This window comes from Pararge aegeria, chromosome 7 (assembly GCF_905163445.1).
Source record: "Pararge aegeria chromosome 7, ilParAegt1.1, whole genome shotgun sequence".
Classification (NCBI taxonomy): Eukaryota; Metazoa; Arthropoda; class Insecta; order Lepidoptera; family Nymphalidae; genus Pararge; species Pararge aegeria.
The window spans coordinates 14,811,849-14,828,805 of NC_053186.1; the positions used below are offsets into that span (position 1 = coordinate 14,811,849).

General features: G+C 35.0%; 3 protein-coding genes across 6 annotated transcripts; 2 read left to right on the forward strand and 1 right to left on the reverse strand.

The window, feature by feature from the left end:
- Nucleotides 1-311: 311 nt before the first annotated feature.
- On the forward strand, nt 312-7,643 carry LOC120624886 (torso-like protein). Its single transcript, XM_039891649.1, has 5 exons — nt 312-491; nt 2,881-3,099; nt 3,503-3,797; nt 5,933-6,064; nt 6,998-7,643. The coding sequence occupies exons 1-5, from the start codon at nt 382-384 to the stop codon at nt 7,256-7,258; spliced, it is 1,017 nt and encodes a 338-aa protein (XP_039747583.1). The 5' UTR covers nt 312-381; the 3' UTR covers nt 7,259-7,643.
- Nucleotides 7,644-11,804: 4,161 nt separating this feature from the next.
- LOC120624888 (protein ALP1-like) lies at nt 11,805-15,120 on the reverse strand. Of its 4 annotated transcripts, none has more exons than XM_039891652.1 (3): nt 14,596-15,120; nt 13,057-13,310; nt 11,805-12,137 (listed from the first exon to the last, which is right to left on the reverse strand). In XM_039891652.1, exons 1-3 carry the CDS (start codon nt 14,886-14,888, stop codon nt 12,091-12,093), a joined length of 594 nt encoding a protein of 197 aa, XP_039747586.1. In that variant the 5' UTR covers nt 14,889-15,120; the 3' UTR covers nt 11,805-12,090. The 4 variants fall into 4 exon arrangements, with proteins under 4 accessions (XP_039747586.1, XP_039747585.1, XP_039747584.1 ...); XM_039891651.1 differs by lacking the exon at nt 11,805-12,137 and adding an exon at nt 12,293-12,969; XM_039891653.1 differs by lacking the exon at nt 11,805-12,137 and adding an exon at nt 12,462-12,740.
- Nucleotides 12,146-14,571, forward strand: LOC120624889. The gene is made up of 2 exons (XM_039891655.1): nt 12,146-12,299; nt 13,442-14,571. Exons 1-2 carry the CDS (start codon nt 12,167-12,169, stop codon nt 14,170-14,172), a joined length of 864 nt encoding a protein of 287 aa, XP_039747589.1. The 5' UTR covers nt 12,146-12,166; the 3' UTR covers nt 14,173-14,571.
- Nucleotides 15,121-16,957: the final 1,837 nt, after the last annotated feature.

A 16,957-nucleotide genomic window follows, 5' to 3' on the forward strand; every position in this document is an offset into this window, starting at 1 on the left:
TAAATAAAATAGTTTATGAAAATATACTGTTTCATCTGTTATGGATCGTTTAATGGTTGGTTTCCTTAACTATATTTCGCTTAATTATTCATTTAATGTCGATGTATCCAAGTGTAGTTTCTATAAAGTCTTAAAGATAATTTCCTGAACTCTACATTATATTTTTTTTATATTTAAAGTATAATATAACACCCGCACGCGTTTGACTCTATCTATGATACGTAACTAATCTCTTGGGTCAAGTTCACACTGTATTTACTCCTCAATATTAGCGAAATATGTGAATAATCTCAGTCTGAACGGACCGCCTACGCGCGGCAAGCGTGTATTGGCCATACAATGTATTCTATCTAAACTAACCTTTACAAAGTGTTTCGAAAGATGTTTATGATATTTTTGACTCTATTTTTCTGTTGTGGTGTGTGCGAGAGCGGAGAAGGGGATCTGGGTTACAGTTTGAATATAGGAAATGCTATAGATGTGTTTGCGAAGTAAGTTTTTCATAGATAACTTTGTTATATTAAATTTCGTTACTGATATAACGAGCCATCTGGTTCGATTAAACAATGCAGGGTGAGTTTTGGAACTGGCATAGTATTGCAGCCACCCTAAGAGATGTTTTCCGTTTAGGATAGGAAAACTTACGATTAATCTGAAGTAAATATACCCACCAGGACTTTTGAACACAATAATATTTTTATTCATTTTCATTGCGGAAATGTATATATGTATAATAATTAAAGATATAAAAGAGTATTTTTTTTAATCATTGGAATAAATAAATATACTACGACAATACACACATCGCCATCTAGCCCCAAAGTAAGCGTAGCTTGTATTATGGGTACTAAGGTGACTGATAAATATTTTTATGAATAATATACATAAAAAGAATATAAATATAAACACCCAGACACTGAAAAACATTCATGCTCATCACACAAAACAAACATTCATTAAAATGAATATTTTAATGAGAGATCGCTTGATAAAGGTATTTGGTACATTCAATCTGACCCTGGTTTTTACATAGTAAAATTAGTAGGAAAAATATAAATTGAGAATTTCAAAAACCTTGATGAAGAAAATTTTAACAGAATGATGTGTGTGTGTGGTTGAAGTCGGGCTTTCAATATAGTGTACACCATTCTACTAGTCAAGCTCTTAGATTTTATATGCTTATTAAGGGTTTTCGAATAAAAAAAAATTGACAATTGGTGGTGGCGGCCATCTTGCACCGATTTTCATCTAACATAGCTAAGAACACTCCCAACTAATTCACATTTCAAACAAAACATTGATGCCAAAGACGGACACACTCACAGACACGTCAAACTTATACAGCCCATCGTTTTTGCGTCGACGGTTAATAAGTTAGTTTTAGCATAATTAGACTAAGAACTGGGCACATGCCTTTAGGCAAGTTTAATAATCTATTGAGGAAAGTTTTTTTTTTTAATCTTTTTTTTTTGGGGACTTTTATCCCCCAAATTGTACTCTCTTAATATGTTTTTATATCTCTGTAACTACTTTTTTTCTTTGGTGTACAATAAAAGTGTATTCATTCATTCATTCATTCATTAATATCTAAGCATAAGCTTAACTTTTATTATATCATTTATAAGTTGAATCTCCCCCAATAAATTGTGATGTATGCGGTTGTTTTACACCTATATATGGCGTGCGTTCCCAATCACAGTTCGCGAGTAACACCACACATTTGAACTGAATATAAATTTTATGAATATTGGCATTTTTAACTCAGCGATGCTTTGCGCATTTTAGCAATGAAAGTTTATAGATTTGTTGCTGATTCTCTGAAATCGTTATAGTAGATTTATTTGTATTTTGGATTAATATAGCGTGAAACGTTGGTGCTGACCTATAAATTAAAAGTCCCTCTAATAGATGGAATAAAAAAAAACCAAAGCAATTAATGTTTAACTGGCATACCTACTACAGTTCGTCAGTTCGAATTGTTTTAAATACGTTCATGCGCTATTTAGGAAACTATGTGAGACTAAATAAATAGATATATTATTTAATCTTTTGGGAAGTAGGTACCTAATCTATTTCAATTTTTTGTATTATTTAGGCACCTACTCAATGAAACAACGGAAAATTTAAATAGGCATCAGATTGCTGTTGCACTACAAGTCGAGATTATGAAGTAGCCGACGGCCTCCTTTCGGTATTTGAGCCGGCGGTGACTTTCAAAGCGTTTAAACCATACGAGGGAACGAACTGTAAAGTCATAATGTTACTATACTATATTTGTCCACTGCTTCGCCCTCGTAAGTACATCTTCTATTCGCGTATAGGTAGTTAAATCCCTTCTTCAGGTGGTTTCTAAGTTATTGCATGAACAAACAAACACACTTTCGCGGTTATAATATTACTAGTTTCGAAGAAAGGTAGGCTTATACCTAAGTACATCGCGTGGAACAGCTTTTATTAATTACAAGAATGATAAAAAAATTCGGGTATGAATTGCTCTAACTTCATAGCTAAATATTGATGGTGATAACAAAAAATACTCTCGCTAAGTTTTCTTTGGGCTCCTCTTAGAAGAGCGCGTTTGAAACCCAACTAGACTTAACGATTGTAGTTATCACCATCACCTAACATAAATGTTAACAAATGATATGTAAAGTGTGTGGTAGAGTCACTACAAACATACATAATTGACGTTTCAAAAGTGCTTATAAAGTAGGCCTATTTGAAATAAACGAATTTTGAATTTTGAATTTTGAATTTTTGTATTTTGTATGAAGTTAATCAACGCTTCATAAGAGCCTGTGGCAGGTGTACATAACATTTTTGAATTTTGAGTTTTGTTATTTATTAATGCAACTGATTATTACTTCTTTTATTTATTAGTTATGGAGATTTATCACAAGTAACCCAAGTGGTTTCAGCGGACTATGAAGAGGACAGCTCGGAAACAGTGGAACCGTTCCGGGAAAAGAATATCCGGGTGTTCGAGAACGTCACTAGCATAGAATCCCCAGGGGATCCGATGGTAGCTCTGAACATACAACTTTGTGAAACATTCGAGGAATTACTGGCTGCCTACTTCCGGAACTTTAGAATAGAGGGGTAAGGAATTACCGATAATTTACTCACTTATTACAGGTTTGCATGCAGATGACTCCCTTGGGTAAACTCTGTGGATTTATAATTGAAGGTGCCGGGTTCGATTCCCGCTGTTTAGGTGTTCATAATTTCCAAATTGTCTCTGGTCTTGTCTGGTGGGAGGCTTTGGCCTTGGCTACCCGCTGATTAGGAATACGGGTTCAATATAACTGCAGTACCCCGACTAATTCACCTTTCAAACAAAAAAATAACATCAAAATCGGTTCATCCGTCCGGGCTATGTATACGATCACAAACAGACGCACATAAACAGACACGTTAAACTTATAACAACACGTCTTTTTTGCATCGGGCGTTAAAAACATGGTGTAAATATGTAGTTGTTTAACAATGATCTTGCTTTCAGTACAGAACAACCATGGAAAGCGTTTTTAGGCGACTGGATATACGACGAAATCATGAGGACGTTCGGAATTGAGTACGAAACGCAGACCGATAATTGCTGCTACGTGCTAGTAAAGCTTTCGAAAACCCACGAGACCGTTCAGATGGACTCTACCAAAAAGATCAGGGTGAAGGAATATGTTGAAAGAGCAATCGAGAAGCTTGACGTCAACGATACGGCAGCTGTAAGACGGTTCATGAAGAGTTATGGGACCCATTACATTGACTCGTATGTTACTGGGAATTTTATATATCAGGTGAGGAGGGGCTCTTTAAATGCTTGTAGGAAAGGGTATGGAGTAAATCCCCCAGGAAATCTCACAGAAAATATATGAACTATCTTAAAAAATATAGGGCGGCCAAGATACAGACTTATTTTTTAAATTCACAAAACAATTGCGGACGATCTGACCAAAGAGATGTCACTTTCCACGTAGATAGACTTTTAATCTTTATTTAATTAGGAAGTCTTTTGGTTAAAACCTTTAGCTACAGTTAGGTAGCACGGAAGCAAAATAGATTTCCCTAATACGTTATGTTTTGCCTTTGATATTTCACAACAGTTTCATCTCTAGACTATTTTCTAGGCAGGTGCTTATAATTATTCAAATCAGTTGCAAGGGTACAGTACAGTGGCGTAGGGCTTTTGACCAGGTATAGCAAAAAGATAGCATAAAATGGAAAAATAGTCCTACTATACGAGTAATACCTATAAAAGTTTTAGGGTACACAGTGCTTTTGTGCATGTATGAAGTGCCCGCCACTGGTACAGTCAGTTTTAAAATGAACCTTTGTATTAGGAGTACAAGATTGTTTGAAAACGTATAGTGATACCTATCTATATGTTTGTTCAAAAACAGCTGACATGTCAAAGTGTCAAGATTAAACAATCACGACTTGTTTGGAAAGCCCCAAGATAATACATACGTACACCAAAAATTGCATAAGGTAGAGTGGAACAAATTTAAGTCTCACCACCTTTGCGCGCGGGAAATCTATGAAAATTAATGGCTTTCGAATATTTTACAAACTTTAGAATTTATAAAAATTAATTATTTTATCTTTAAGACACAAATCATGTACTTAGTCGTAGAAGCAAGACGACAGTTGTCAACACATATCTCGAAATTTTAGCTCTAAACTTGACAGACCTTAAAAAACCTAGGTAGGTCCATCAATCCTTTTCAATCTAAGAACAAATAATTTTCACTGTTCTCTTCGAAAAATGACAGCACCATTTTTAGACCAGTCAAATTAGTGTAGTTTGGAGAGAGCCAATTCTGTTGTACACAGACAACAGAATTGGCACCAATTTGCGCTTAGCTTCTACTCTTCCCTGAACCATAAATGGTGACGCAATTAACCTTTATACCGTATCGTTTCATCAAGCAAATTTTCTGGACCACCTCAGACGTCGAAAGTTTAAGTAAAATGTATTATAAATGAATAGGAATGCCGTCTACTACTAATGCCAATTACTTTCAATTACCTCGATTGGCGTAGCTTCTATTCTTTAATAAACAGATTAATTTAAATGTACTCAGTAAAAGTGAACCTCAAGGCCGAAACCAAAAATATGCTTTACATAAGACGTTTTAAAAATGTTTAGCTATTGCGTGATACAAAAGTAATTAGCGATACTTTAATTGGAATAGATCGCATCTGTTTTTTTTTAATTTATAGCCTAGCGCTTGACTGAAGCGTCACACGTGATCGTAAGTTATGATGCAGCCTTAGATGAGGTACGCTTATCTAAAATGCCTTTATTCATTTGAAGGTGGTGAAGAAAGCGGAATACATAAAGAGCATACCAAGTCTTTGTGATATGTATTTGAAACCAGCAAAGCAAAGTGCTTTGTGTGTCCATGGGATATCAACTACAGAAGCTTATGCAAGGAGTTTTCATCAGGAATGATAGTCGTCTAGCGCAAACCTATCTGGAATTAAAAAAAAGATGGCAGACTACTATTCCATAGAATATAACTTAGTATGCAATTGACCGAACACGATATTCTATGACGGTATTTTTAGCCGTGATAGCCTAGTGGCTAGGGTTCCGGCTACCCTTTCAGGACTGAGTCCGATCCCCGGCACACACCTCGAACCTTTCGTAGTTATGTACATTTTGATTTAAGTAGGTAATACAATATGACTAGCTTAATCCATGAAGGAAAACATCGTGAGGAAAACTGCATGCCTTAGTTTTCCATAACGTTTCTCAAGGGCATTTGAACTGTGAAGTATCAAGTACCAATCCGCACATGGCCAGCGTGGTGGACTACTACGGCCAAAACCCTTCGCATTGGAAAAGAAGACCCGTGTCCCGGAGTGGGTTGATTTATTATTAGTGCATTTATTTACCAAATTGTATAAACCAACCCACGTCTTTCAGGTATTCAAATATAAAAGGTCAGGGTTCCATCTCTTAAAGACTTACGTCAAGCGAGGCCGGCGTAGGTCCAGCACCGACAACTTGAGATTCTATTTCTCTTCGTATTTCCTCAAACAAGTTGGGGACATAAGAGTAAGTATACATTTGAAAAATATATAAAACTATTTGGATGGATTTAATAGTTAAGCCATCCTTTTTAATAAGGAACGTATCGGTTAAGTTTCGGTCTTGTGTACCTGCAAAAATTATTGTAGTTTCTGGCAGCTGTATACATGGTGGTAATTCTGGACACTCGGATGTCCGCATTTCTGATTATGTCACGTAGAGATACCCCGAGGACTTCATTGCCCGCTGAGTGAGTTGAGCTGGGATAGCGCAGAGTTGGTAGACCCAGACCCAGATAAGGTGGACAGATATCAGACGGCGTAAAGAGTCGCTGGGCACATGAAGTGTGGAAATCCTTAACTTACCTATGTCCTGCAGTGGACATCTATTGGTTGAAATGATGGTCATGCTTGGTGCGGTAAATGTACGCACGCGCCCATTCTCTTGCTTCCTCAGTGTGTAAGAGAATGAGAGGCATGCATATGTCACGAAAAACTAATATTTGGCTTCGATCTTTTAAAATTTGCTGTACATCAATTATTTTGGTCGTATAATTTAATACTTGGCTATCATATCATCATACGTACTATCGTAGGTATATCGATGTTAAGATATACCTACGTTAGTACGATTCAAAGTATTATGAAAATTTGATTATTTATTGCCTATACAATCGGAAAATTTTATTATTTACCTATTGCATATAACATCGGAAAAATGTAATATCTAACTAACACGATATGATGGTAACAAATATCTGCACGTGGCGATAATATCTCATCTCCCCATAAAAAAAACGTTATGCCGTCTTCACGAGTCTATCCTCTAATGGAGATGGCATAACACTTTTTTTTTTGATACGTGACGATTTATACCAGTTCCAGTTTACTCCTTTCCACGGCAAGGCGGGGCAAGGGACATCGTTTTAAAAAAATTGTACGTTTTTTTTTAAACTTACAGATGGCCAGTGGTAACAAAAGAATAGAAGAATGGGCTAGAGACAACCTACGTGACAGCCAATACCTGTTCTCGAGGCCGAGCCTACTTAGACTATATTACAACGCCAAATTAGCAAATAAACTGAACGATATGCTAGACAACGGAGCTCTTTTAGGATTAAGTCTTAAGATTTTACATCCTCTATTTAAAGATCGGTACAAACGAGAAAAATATGCGGAGATCGTTGAAAATGATATGAAACTTTGGGAAGTAAATGCATAAATTACAGGAAAAAGTTAAAATATGCTAAACAGCGCGGGTAAGAACTTAGCGGTTTTTATCACGACCTCAAAAAGACCTATCTTTTTCGAGAAACTCAAGTTAGTTATGTGTTTGAAAAATATTAACAACATATATGTGTTGTAGCATTTTAAATAAAAAATTGCGGAGCCGTTAAGATTATACCAGTATCTTCCTGGCTATCACTAGCTGCCTTAGCTCAATCTAGCCATGGTCCACAAACCATTTTTGACCCGGGATAGTCTCTTTTTCTAAATACGTAAAAAAATACAATGTTATTTAGATAGAATCTCAAATAAACAAAAAAAAAACCTGATAACAGACTAAAATATAAAATGCATATGCATTTTTTATTTTTTTAATACGTATTATTACGTGGTAGGTTACTTTAATATCACCTCATGTAAATACCAGTATTTTTGTACAATAAAACTAATTAAGTGGAAATTATTATTTTATTTTTTAATTACCATAGACACATTCATTTTGTGATTAACATTCTTATGTTCTTATTATAAAAGTGTGAATTGTGATATAAGTAGGTCTAAGGTTAGAGTTAAAACCCGAAATTTTTAGGGCAACAGTTATAGTTTAGAGATACAGATGCAAAATCCCGTTAGAAAATAAAAGTGTTTCTATATTTGAAATATAGGCTTCAAATGCCTTGTCGATTGTAGCTGCAATGTGTCCTACTACGCTTTTTTCGCGATAAAATAGTTTATACATGCCTTGCAGACTCTCTTAAACTAAGTAAACGAAGAAGTAGTCAGCTACTTTGGTTCATCAGTGTTGTGAGAGAATGAGAGCGACGTAATTTTTAAATAGAATAGTTTTGAAACATTATCGTTAGACGTGACGAAATTATAAGGGGTCCTTCTTGACTTCAAAACGCAAAAAAAAATAACTGGTAATACATAGCGCAATATTGAAACTGACAGCTTGACTATTTAAAGAAACTGTCGGTAATGCTACAATTAAGGCTGGGACAGTTCATCATGGAAATGTTTATTTATTTTTATTACAGATAAAAAAAATCTTTAAGTGAGGCAGGTTCTCGTGACTTTTCTCGCAAAACAACATACCGGGATTTTGCATCTGTATTATTTAAGAGCTGCTTAAGATCTCTGTAATTATAGAAACACCGATCTACTGAACACTGTGTAGATATAAATTTAGCAAAAGAAATACTCTAAGATTGCGCGTAACTTTTAAAAAGTCCTGAGAATGTAGACTTGTACCTATACATATTAACGAATCTGAGGTTACCCGCACACAGTCAATACTATCGACAGGAAAACATTGACAATATTTTTTTTCAATACTTCAACTCTTCAATATCAGAATATTATATGCCCGTCTGAGCGGGCAGTCTTAACGTCTAAACTCTAAAGCAGGGGTATCCAACCATATTACCTACTTGACCTTATTCTGTTTTAACGTTTTTAATTACTCGTGATTCTGCTAAGACAATTATCAGAATCCTCCGGGAAATCCCCGGGGAAAGGATATAAATATATCTTCTCCCACAGCTTTATCAACTCTCGGAGCACTACCGCAAAAGTGGAAATAATATCCCAATATATGTATTAATAAACGGGGGTAAACTTCTCCTTTTCCATGTTCCAGTGATTTAGCAAGTGGACACGGTAATTATACCCCTAGTCAGGGGATATAATCAGGGGATATAACTTTTATCTCCCGCCCGTGCTAGCCCTGCTGAACTCCAGACCATAATGAAAGTTACGTGCAACCTATACATTTGAAGCTTGCAATAATATTGATAACCTACCGTAGATATAAATGTACTATAAACGCTCTTAGAAATTGCAGAGGTCTCTAAAGCCACAGGGTTCCCGCCATTTTAATACATTACTTCTCCACCCTGTCACCGAGTTCATTTAAGATTTTATAAAAAAAAAGGTAGAACTACGTTAGCAAGAGGATGCTAGGTTACCGTCAATTTTATGTTAAATAGACATCTATTACAAATACTTATATGTTTATCAAGTTTTTTTCAAGAGTCAAAGGGGGTAATCGCGCAACGCTCAGTCTATCGCAATGAGTTAAATCCGACTCCGACACAGAACTCCGTTAAGCGGCCTCAATCACTTAGTAGAAATAACACCTGATAATTTTAGTCATTAAATACTAACATAGTTCTTGAATTACTACGAACTGAGCCTAAACTATGTTTCTTTTAATATAGGAATTATTAAAGTAAATAAACAACAAAAGGGGGGTGCGCATTAGAGGTACCAACAGACATTAGAAGCCGGCAATCGTTATCTGTCTTCGATTTTGTAAGCGATTGTGATTGCGACAACGTTGAGCGATTACCCTCTTTGGTATATAAAATACATACTGTATGAAATTCGTAAGAAGGTATACCTTTTAAAGGACAAGAGCATTTTATTAAAATATATGACTATAATAGATAGGTAAGTTTCTTTTAAACATTTTGATCAGAATACAACACTTTTCAACAATACCTATAAGAAGGGATACAGTAGTGCGACGCCTTTGATCTGGTGGTAAATGCCGACATCATCTAGACAGCATCACCATAATTCGCATACCACTAAGGCCAGTAACGGTCCCGCACGCACAGCACGTCTGCACTGTCTAGACGCCTTCATCAGACTAGCCGGTGCTACAACTTCTATAACACATAGGTTTCCAAAATGCCCAAACATTCTGAATATATTAAAAGTGGTATAGTTCGCCCAATCTTATGTGACCGCGCTGAAGTCGATACCAAAAAAGCAGTGTACACGAAGTGCGTATGCGTGGCGTGTAAAACACATTTGCGTGTTAACACGCACCAGTTGTATCCTTACTGAAAAAATATGATTGTTCATCAGAGACACAATGGATATCAATACCCCTTCAGAAGAAGAAGCGTTAGTGTGTAGCCGACATAGCATTACTGGGCCCCTAAGTCTGCTATTACAATCATTGTGCGTCAATGGTCGATCAATGACCTAAATAAAAAATATATTAAAATACGTTTATTAATATCAAACAATTTAACAATAAATAAAACTTTAATGGGATACTAAAAGCCTAAATATTGGTTGGTTGCCTATTCAGGTTGTGTTCACTTTTCAGTCGCTTACCGTAATTGTAACAACAATTAATTATTTAAACGTGTGCACGAAAACATGTGCTTACAAAAAATATATGTACTTGTTTAACTATGATATTTTAATGATAAGAAACGTTTTTTGATACTTTTTTTTTTTTTTACAAATTTTTGTCATTGATTGACTACTGATACATAATTGCAATATCACACTTGGACGTATGGATAAATAGTAAAGTAATCTTATTTAACTAAACTCTATACAGATCTTTAACTATCATGATATAGAATAACAAAGCGTTACAAACATTGTCAGGCAGATATCAATAACCCAAAAGTACAGAGAAAACACGTACGCACACCTAACACCATTGCGTTCCACACGTTTGCTGTGTTAAGAGTGACACGCATTCGTCACGCACTCACCACGCATAAGCACTCAAGTGTATGTTGGCCTTAAATATTCACGCATGAACCATGTAGGTGCAAATGCCACCACTGTTAATTTCCTAAAAACTGTATTTGCGTGCCTAGCAACTCTTGAATTACTTCAGTGCAGCCAACATACATTGCGCGTAATATTCAACTCGCACCAAACTTAAAGACCCGACGGACTAAAAACGAAGTCCCACAACGCGTGTTAAATAAAAATCATGATATTGTCTATGACCGGAATTACTGCACTGAATTACGAGCGGTAATTAAGTTTGGTGCCAACTTACACAGATAATTATTAAAAATATTAGGGCCTTCATACACAACCGCACATATTCCACATTACCACAAATTCAGTCTTTTACTTATGCAAGGGTTTTTAAAGGACCATTAGGTTAAAATTTGTACACTTGCAATTTATTCGATTATCGTGTGAAAAGGAAAGTGTATCTGCGTCCTTTTCAGACCTAACACAAAGCAAAACGCAAATAACATAAAAGTTTGTTTAAATTTTGTGGCATCGTTAGAGATCGTTTAGCATCCTTTTCAGGAAGGCTTTGGAGCCCTAAAAATAAAATACTCATGGTCGTTTGCGAACCGCAGACTTCAGAATCCTATTTCACACTATTGGCTCTCTGTTCGTCGGGCACAAACAGAGAATCATTTAGGTTTTATGTAAACTTTTAGTTATAGATTTGTTTAAGTTATCCCAACAAATATTGCAATAGCTATTTTATATGACTCGAATAAACAAAAATATTAAATTAATATTATTTCATATTAACTAAATACGTTTCGTTGTCTTTTGTTTAGTACGGAATTAGCGACTCTAAAAGGAGTAACATGAGGTCAATTTAACGTTTGTCTTTGATGAGAACAATTTGAAGTATACAAATCTTATTCTAAGGTTCTAAGTATAATTTACCATTAGAATAAAATAAAAACATTCAATCAACTAATTACAATGCAATTAATATGATAGTAATAAAGTAGTTTTGAAGTACCTTTAAGGGCCGGCGCCCATTGTCGGCATCGGCACGACTGAGGATTTTAGGTGGCAAATAGCAATATACATTAACATAATGACAATAAAGTAGAAATTTCCATTATATATGGTCGTAATAACAAAAATACCGCTTCGGTATGCTTGAGGCTGCTGTATCGGCAGCCTTAAGAATGCTTCGGGATGCTTCGGCATCCTTCGGCATCCTTCGGTACCCGCCGGCGCCGAGGCACCACTCGGGGATAGCTTGCCCTGCGGGGCGAGGGGAGGCATCCGCCATTTGAATCATTTGACTCACACACAACACAATCGAGGTAACCACTGCGTGTATCGGTTGTTTGCTGTAACAACGAATTTTCTTGTAACAACGATGGCGGAAGAAAAGCTAATTAATTTAGTTCGTCTACACGAGTGTTTATACAATATAAAATCGCGTCACTACAGTGACCAACACATGAAAAATAATGCGTGGGAGCAAATCGCCAAAGAATTCAATAAAACACGTAAGTAAGCATCATAAACATTGTATTTTTTATTGAGTTATAATAAGTATAAGTATATATAATATATAATTAATTACATTGACTTATAGATCGTTGGTATTTTATGATCTATTGACAATATTATTCTGCCAACTAACTGACCCATGTTCAGAGTTAAAATATTGTTTAAATTGATATCTAATGACCATACCCTCGCACATGATAATATCGGTATCGCCAACTACATTGTTATCCACGGAACTTTCTAAAATGTCACTTTCCTGTAGTGGGTTTGGAAGTTCCGTCGTTGCATTGTTAATGATGTAATTATGTAAAGAACAGCAGGCTAAAATGATGTTATCTATATATTTTGCTTGTACTTGCATTCTCCTCTGAAATATTTCAAACCTTGATTGAAGAATGCCAAAAGCACTCTCCACAATACGCCTTGCTCGACTTAGTCTGTAATTAAAAACTCTTTTCTCTATATTTGCCAATTGATTCGCAGGGTACGGTCTCATTATATTTTTCGTTAGTGGAAATGCTTCATCAGCAACAAAAACATAGGGTAATTCTTCAGTTATTCCTCGTAAGCTCACATTTTGAGGAATATTTAAGGTGTCGTTTTGCAATTTTAAACCCAATTTTGAATGATCTAATATACCACCGTCGCTATTTCTACCATAAGCACCTACATCGACAATGACAAATCTGTATTTAGCATCTGCTACAGCCAACAGAACGATACTAAAAAATTTTTTATAATTAAAATACATACTTCCACTATTATTTGGAGCTCGTATCTTGAAGTGCTTGCCATCTATGGCACCAATACAATTTGGAAAATTCCATATTTCATCAAAGTCTTTAGCAATTATCTTCCATTGTGCTGTTGTTGGTTTTGGCAGAACGATACGGCCAAGAATATTCCAGATTACACGGCAGGTTTCATGGACTATACAACGAACTGTACTAAATCCCATTCGGTAATTGAATGCTAAAGTTTTGAAACTGACTCCTGTGATTAAAAACCTGAAAAGAAACATTATATTTTTAAATATAGCTTAGGTAGGTACCTATTAATCTATTGCCACTTGGAAAACCTGCGTGAAAACCCCTCACTAACAAACCATTCATTTATATGTTTATTATATTATTTTCAGCTCAAGAATGCCTCAAGATGTGGACGAACATCAGAAACAACTATCGAAAAGCGATAAAAAATAGAACAAGCAAAAGTGGTGATTCTGCAAAGCCACAAAGGCCAATAAAACACGAAAGAGAACTCCAATTCTTAACTACATTTTTACAAAATAGAGCACAGGTATCTAATTTAGATTCGTCTTCCGAGGACACACAAGATTCTTTCTTGGATTCTCTTCAATCACGGCCACAATCACAAATGTCACATTCAGATTCACAAAACTCGCGTCCTCGATCACAAAACATAACCACAGCTGAGATATTAAAAAATTATATAGATTCTAAAAATAACGAAGATGAACATCCTATAGATATATTTTTTAAATCAATGTCTGCTACAGTAAAATCTTTACCGAAAAAGTTGCAACTTCAAGTGAAAAGAGATGTATTGCTTATTGTTAATAAGGCAGAAATCGAATATTCAGAAATGTTAGAAGCACCACAGCATATTGAAACAACAAGATCTATTAATGAACCATCCACATCGAAACAAAAACCTCCTGTGAATCAATCAAACTACACCATGGACGATTTTTCTTATTACACACCCCAAGCAACATCCGTAAATAACGAGGACAACATACATTCAACATTGAAATATACACCGACACCCATACCTAGATGCCAAGACCAAAACATTGAAATCAGTGATTACCAGAATATTGAAACCAATGATTACCAGAATTTGTAATTTCTTTAACATATTATTACCTGCAGCAAAGCTAATGTGATTAAAAATAAAGATATGACTCCAATGTCATCAACAATCGCTCCACGACGACAGTTCTATGACCGGCGCAGCATGAAATATAGATTCAGACGAAATAGTAATGTAGTCTGCGATCTGAAGTCACCATTCGAATCATACCTGTACGAGTATATGTGAATTAAAAAATAATAAATATGATTATTAACACATTAAAGTATTGTTTATTATTAACTAACTAAGGGAACTATTTAATTTTCCGGGATAAAAAGTAGCTTATGTCACTCTCCAGGTCCTCAACTATACCCAATCAAAAAATCACGTCAATCCGTGGCTTTCTTGCAGCGTGATTGAAGGACAAACCAACAAACACACTTTCGCATTTATAATATTAGTATGATTACTCACCTCAAGCACACAGACAATCTTTCTTCAACAGATATAGGTGTGCGAAAATTTGATTGTTTTTTCTCCATGAAAGGTCGAAGCAAATGAACCAGACTTTCAAAATTTTCATAACTCATTCTATAGTAGTCATAAAATTTTCGCACGTCATAACGCAAATCATTGAATAAATTGTTGAATTCACCGGACGTATATCGTTGCTTCCAAAGGTTGTTCACCCAAAATCTTCTTGATTGATTAGATTTCTCTTCTTCTTCAGCAAGAGCTGCTATGAGCACTAGATCCCAGTCCACCATATTAAATACAACTCACACAACTAGCTTGTAACAACTCTGAAACTGTTTTGACGAGAAATACGATATTGAGACGCTTCGGCAAGCTACAGGACGGTGCGGCATGCTAAAGGACGCCTCGTCATCCCTAAGAACGTTGCAGCATGCCAAAGCATAGTTTCCATCAGTGTGCGCTTGCATGTAGGATGCCGAAGGATCCTGTTCCTTGCCGATGCCGACAATGGGCGCCGGCCCTAAGAATTACGTTCTTACGTTACGTTACGTTGTACGTCCCAATCCAATACAGTTTTATAGATTTAAAATATTTACATACATAATATTCAGGATGATATCTTGATAGTTTCGTTATAGACATAATTTTATTACAAACTATTTTATGGATTACCGCAATACTGTTTTTTTTTCGGACTATATTATTAAGTTATCTCTTAGAGCTGCCAACATAACATACCATATGACATATATGTCTACATTAACAAAATTTTGTTCAAAAGTTAAAATTACATAAAATTATATTTACATTTCTATGGTTCACATTTTAGTACTTTTTGTTTAACATTAATTTACCAGATTCATTTGACTTATAGAATAAATCCTCTCCCTACAAAGATACATAATTGACGCAAATATATATATATATATATATATATATATATATATATATACATAATGTACTATGATACGAAATCTCTTATTTATGTTTCATAAACATTACTAAACATTGGCCCAAAGGTTGGCCACAATCATTTGTTGTACAAAATCCAACAATTTGGCCATGAAATTCAACAAAACTCCAATAACACAGTTCGCATATTACAAATGAACTAAAAACTTGAAAGTATAATTCAAGAAGAAAATGTGGATGACATCATTAGCTTGTAATATGTAGTATAAGATTTGTACGATCTCATAGTCGAAGGACGATTTCCATAGCGATACTCTTTAACGTCAAGAGTAAAATGGCATTTATTTACCTCGTGTTAAACATCAAATTCATCTACTCTTGATAGGAAGTCCAAGTCTTGGCGAAATCAAAAACAGGATTACAGATTTTTACGACTCTAAAAACAATAACATTAAGTTCATTTTACTTTGTATCGAAATTCCAAGCATGCTAATCTTATACTGAGCGTACTGTCTCATATCGCAACATGCACGGTGACTTTTTCAATCTTACAACGGTTAGCAAATTAATCTGTCCAATGTGTACTATTCATTGATTGAAGACATTGAAAAAATAATTTAAGAAAATTAAGTTAATAGTTGGAGTATTAGAGTCACTCTATATATAGTTGCAATCAATTACGATCGTTTCATGATTAGATTATTTCCAGAATTTTATATTTTATTATAAATAACTGGAAATTATACTTCAATTATTTTGAATTGTGCTAAGAGTACCTTAACGTCGATTAGATTTAAATGATTGTCGATGTTTTACGGTCACTGTGTATGAAAACTCTGTGTCGTCTTATAATAAAAGTCAGTGACTCTCTTGCCATGGCGCTTTATAAGCGATAATAAGTGCGAGCGAGATAGATTGATAGAAATATTTATGTAAAGACGATTCAAATGATAACGGCGGTACCATAGTAGAAATATATTATTCTTTACATCTAAACAGAGCCACTGTTGACTGATGAATGACTGAACGATTGATTGAACGTTATGTTTCACTGTTTGATGGCTTACATCAAACACTGAAAGATAACGTTCAACAATCTATTATATGTGAGTCACTGCTGTGCCATTTCAAATGGATTGGAGCGGCAGTGATTCGAATATTTAAATATTATATATTAATTTTTGTTTATTACTTTCAAATTATCTTTTAGTTGTATAGTAATAATGTACTTTTAATAACGAAAAATATGAGCTATTATTATTCCTCAGAAGACGCACTAAGATTCATTAATTCATTCAAGGTCTATTCTAAAAGGTACATCCTGATAAGGATTTTAAAGAGATCAAATTATTTTCCTTACCATGAATGAGGTATTTCGTTCCTGATCTTGCTTTCTTGGAAAAACAACCCTTAAGGGTGATATTCCGTTACGCGTGACATTGCTACT

Excerpts from the sequence above, each read along its gene's own strand:
- LOC120624886 (XM_039891649.1), top strand. The coding sequence starts at position 382 with ATGTTTATGATATTTTTGACTCTATTTTTCTGTTGTGGTGTGTGCGAG. Across the intron at positions 492-2,880 it reads GCTATAGATGTGTTTGCGAA|TTATGGAGATTTATCACAAG; the intron begins GTAAGTTTTTCA and ends TTTATTTATTAG. Across the intron at positions 3,100-3,502 it reads CGGAACTTTAGAATAGAGGG|TACAGAACAACCATGGAAAG; the intron begins GTAAGGAATTAC and ends TCTTGCTTTCAG.
- LOC120624889 (XM_039891655.1), top strand. The coding sequence starts at position 12,167 with ATGGCGGAAGAAAAGCTAATTAATTTAGTTCGTCTACACGAGTGTTTA. Across the intron at positions 12,300-13,441 it reads CAAAGAATTCAATAAAACAC|CTCAAGAATGCCTCAAGATG; the intron begins GTAAGTAAGCAT and ends TATTATTTTCAG.
- LOC120624888 (XM_039891650.1), bottom strand. The coding sequence starts at position 14,888 with ATGGTGGACTGGGATCTAGTGCTCATAGCAGCTCTTGCTGAAGAAGAA. Across the intron at positions 13,311-14,595 it reads AGATTGTCTGTGTGCTTGAG|GTTTTTAATCACAGGAGTCA; the intron begins GTGAGTAATCAT and ends GTTTCTTTTCAG.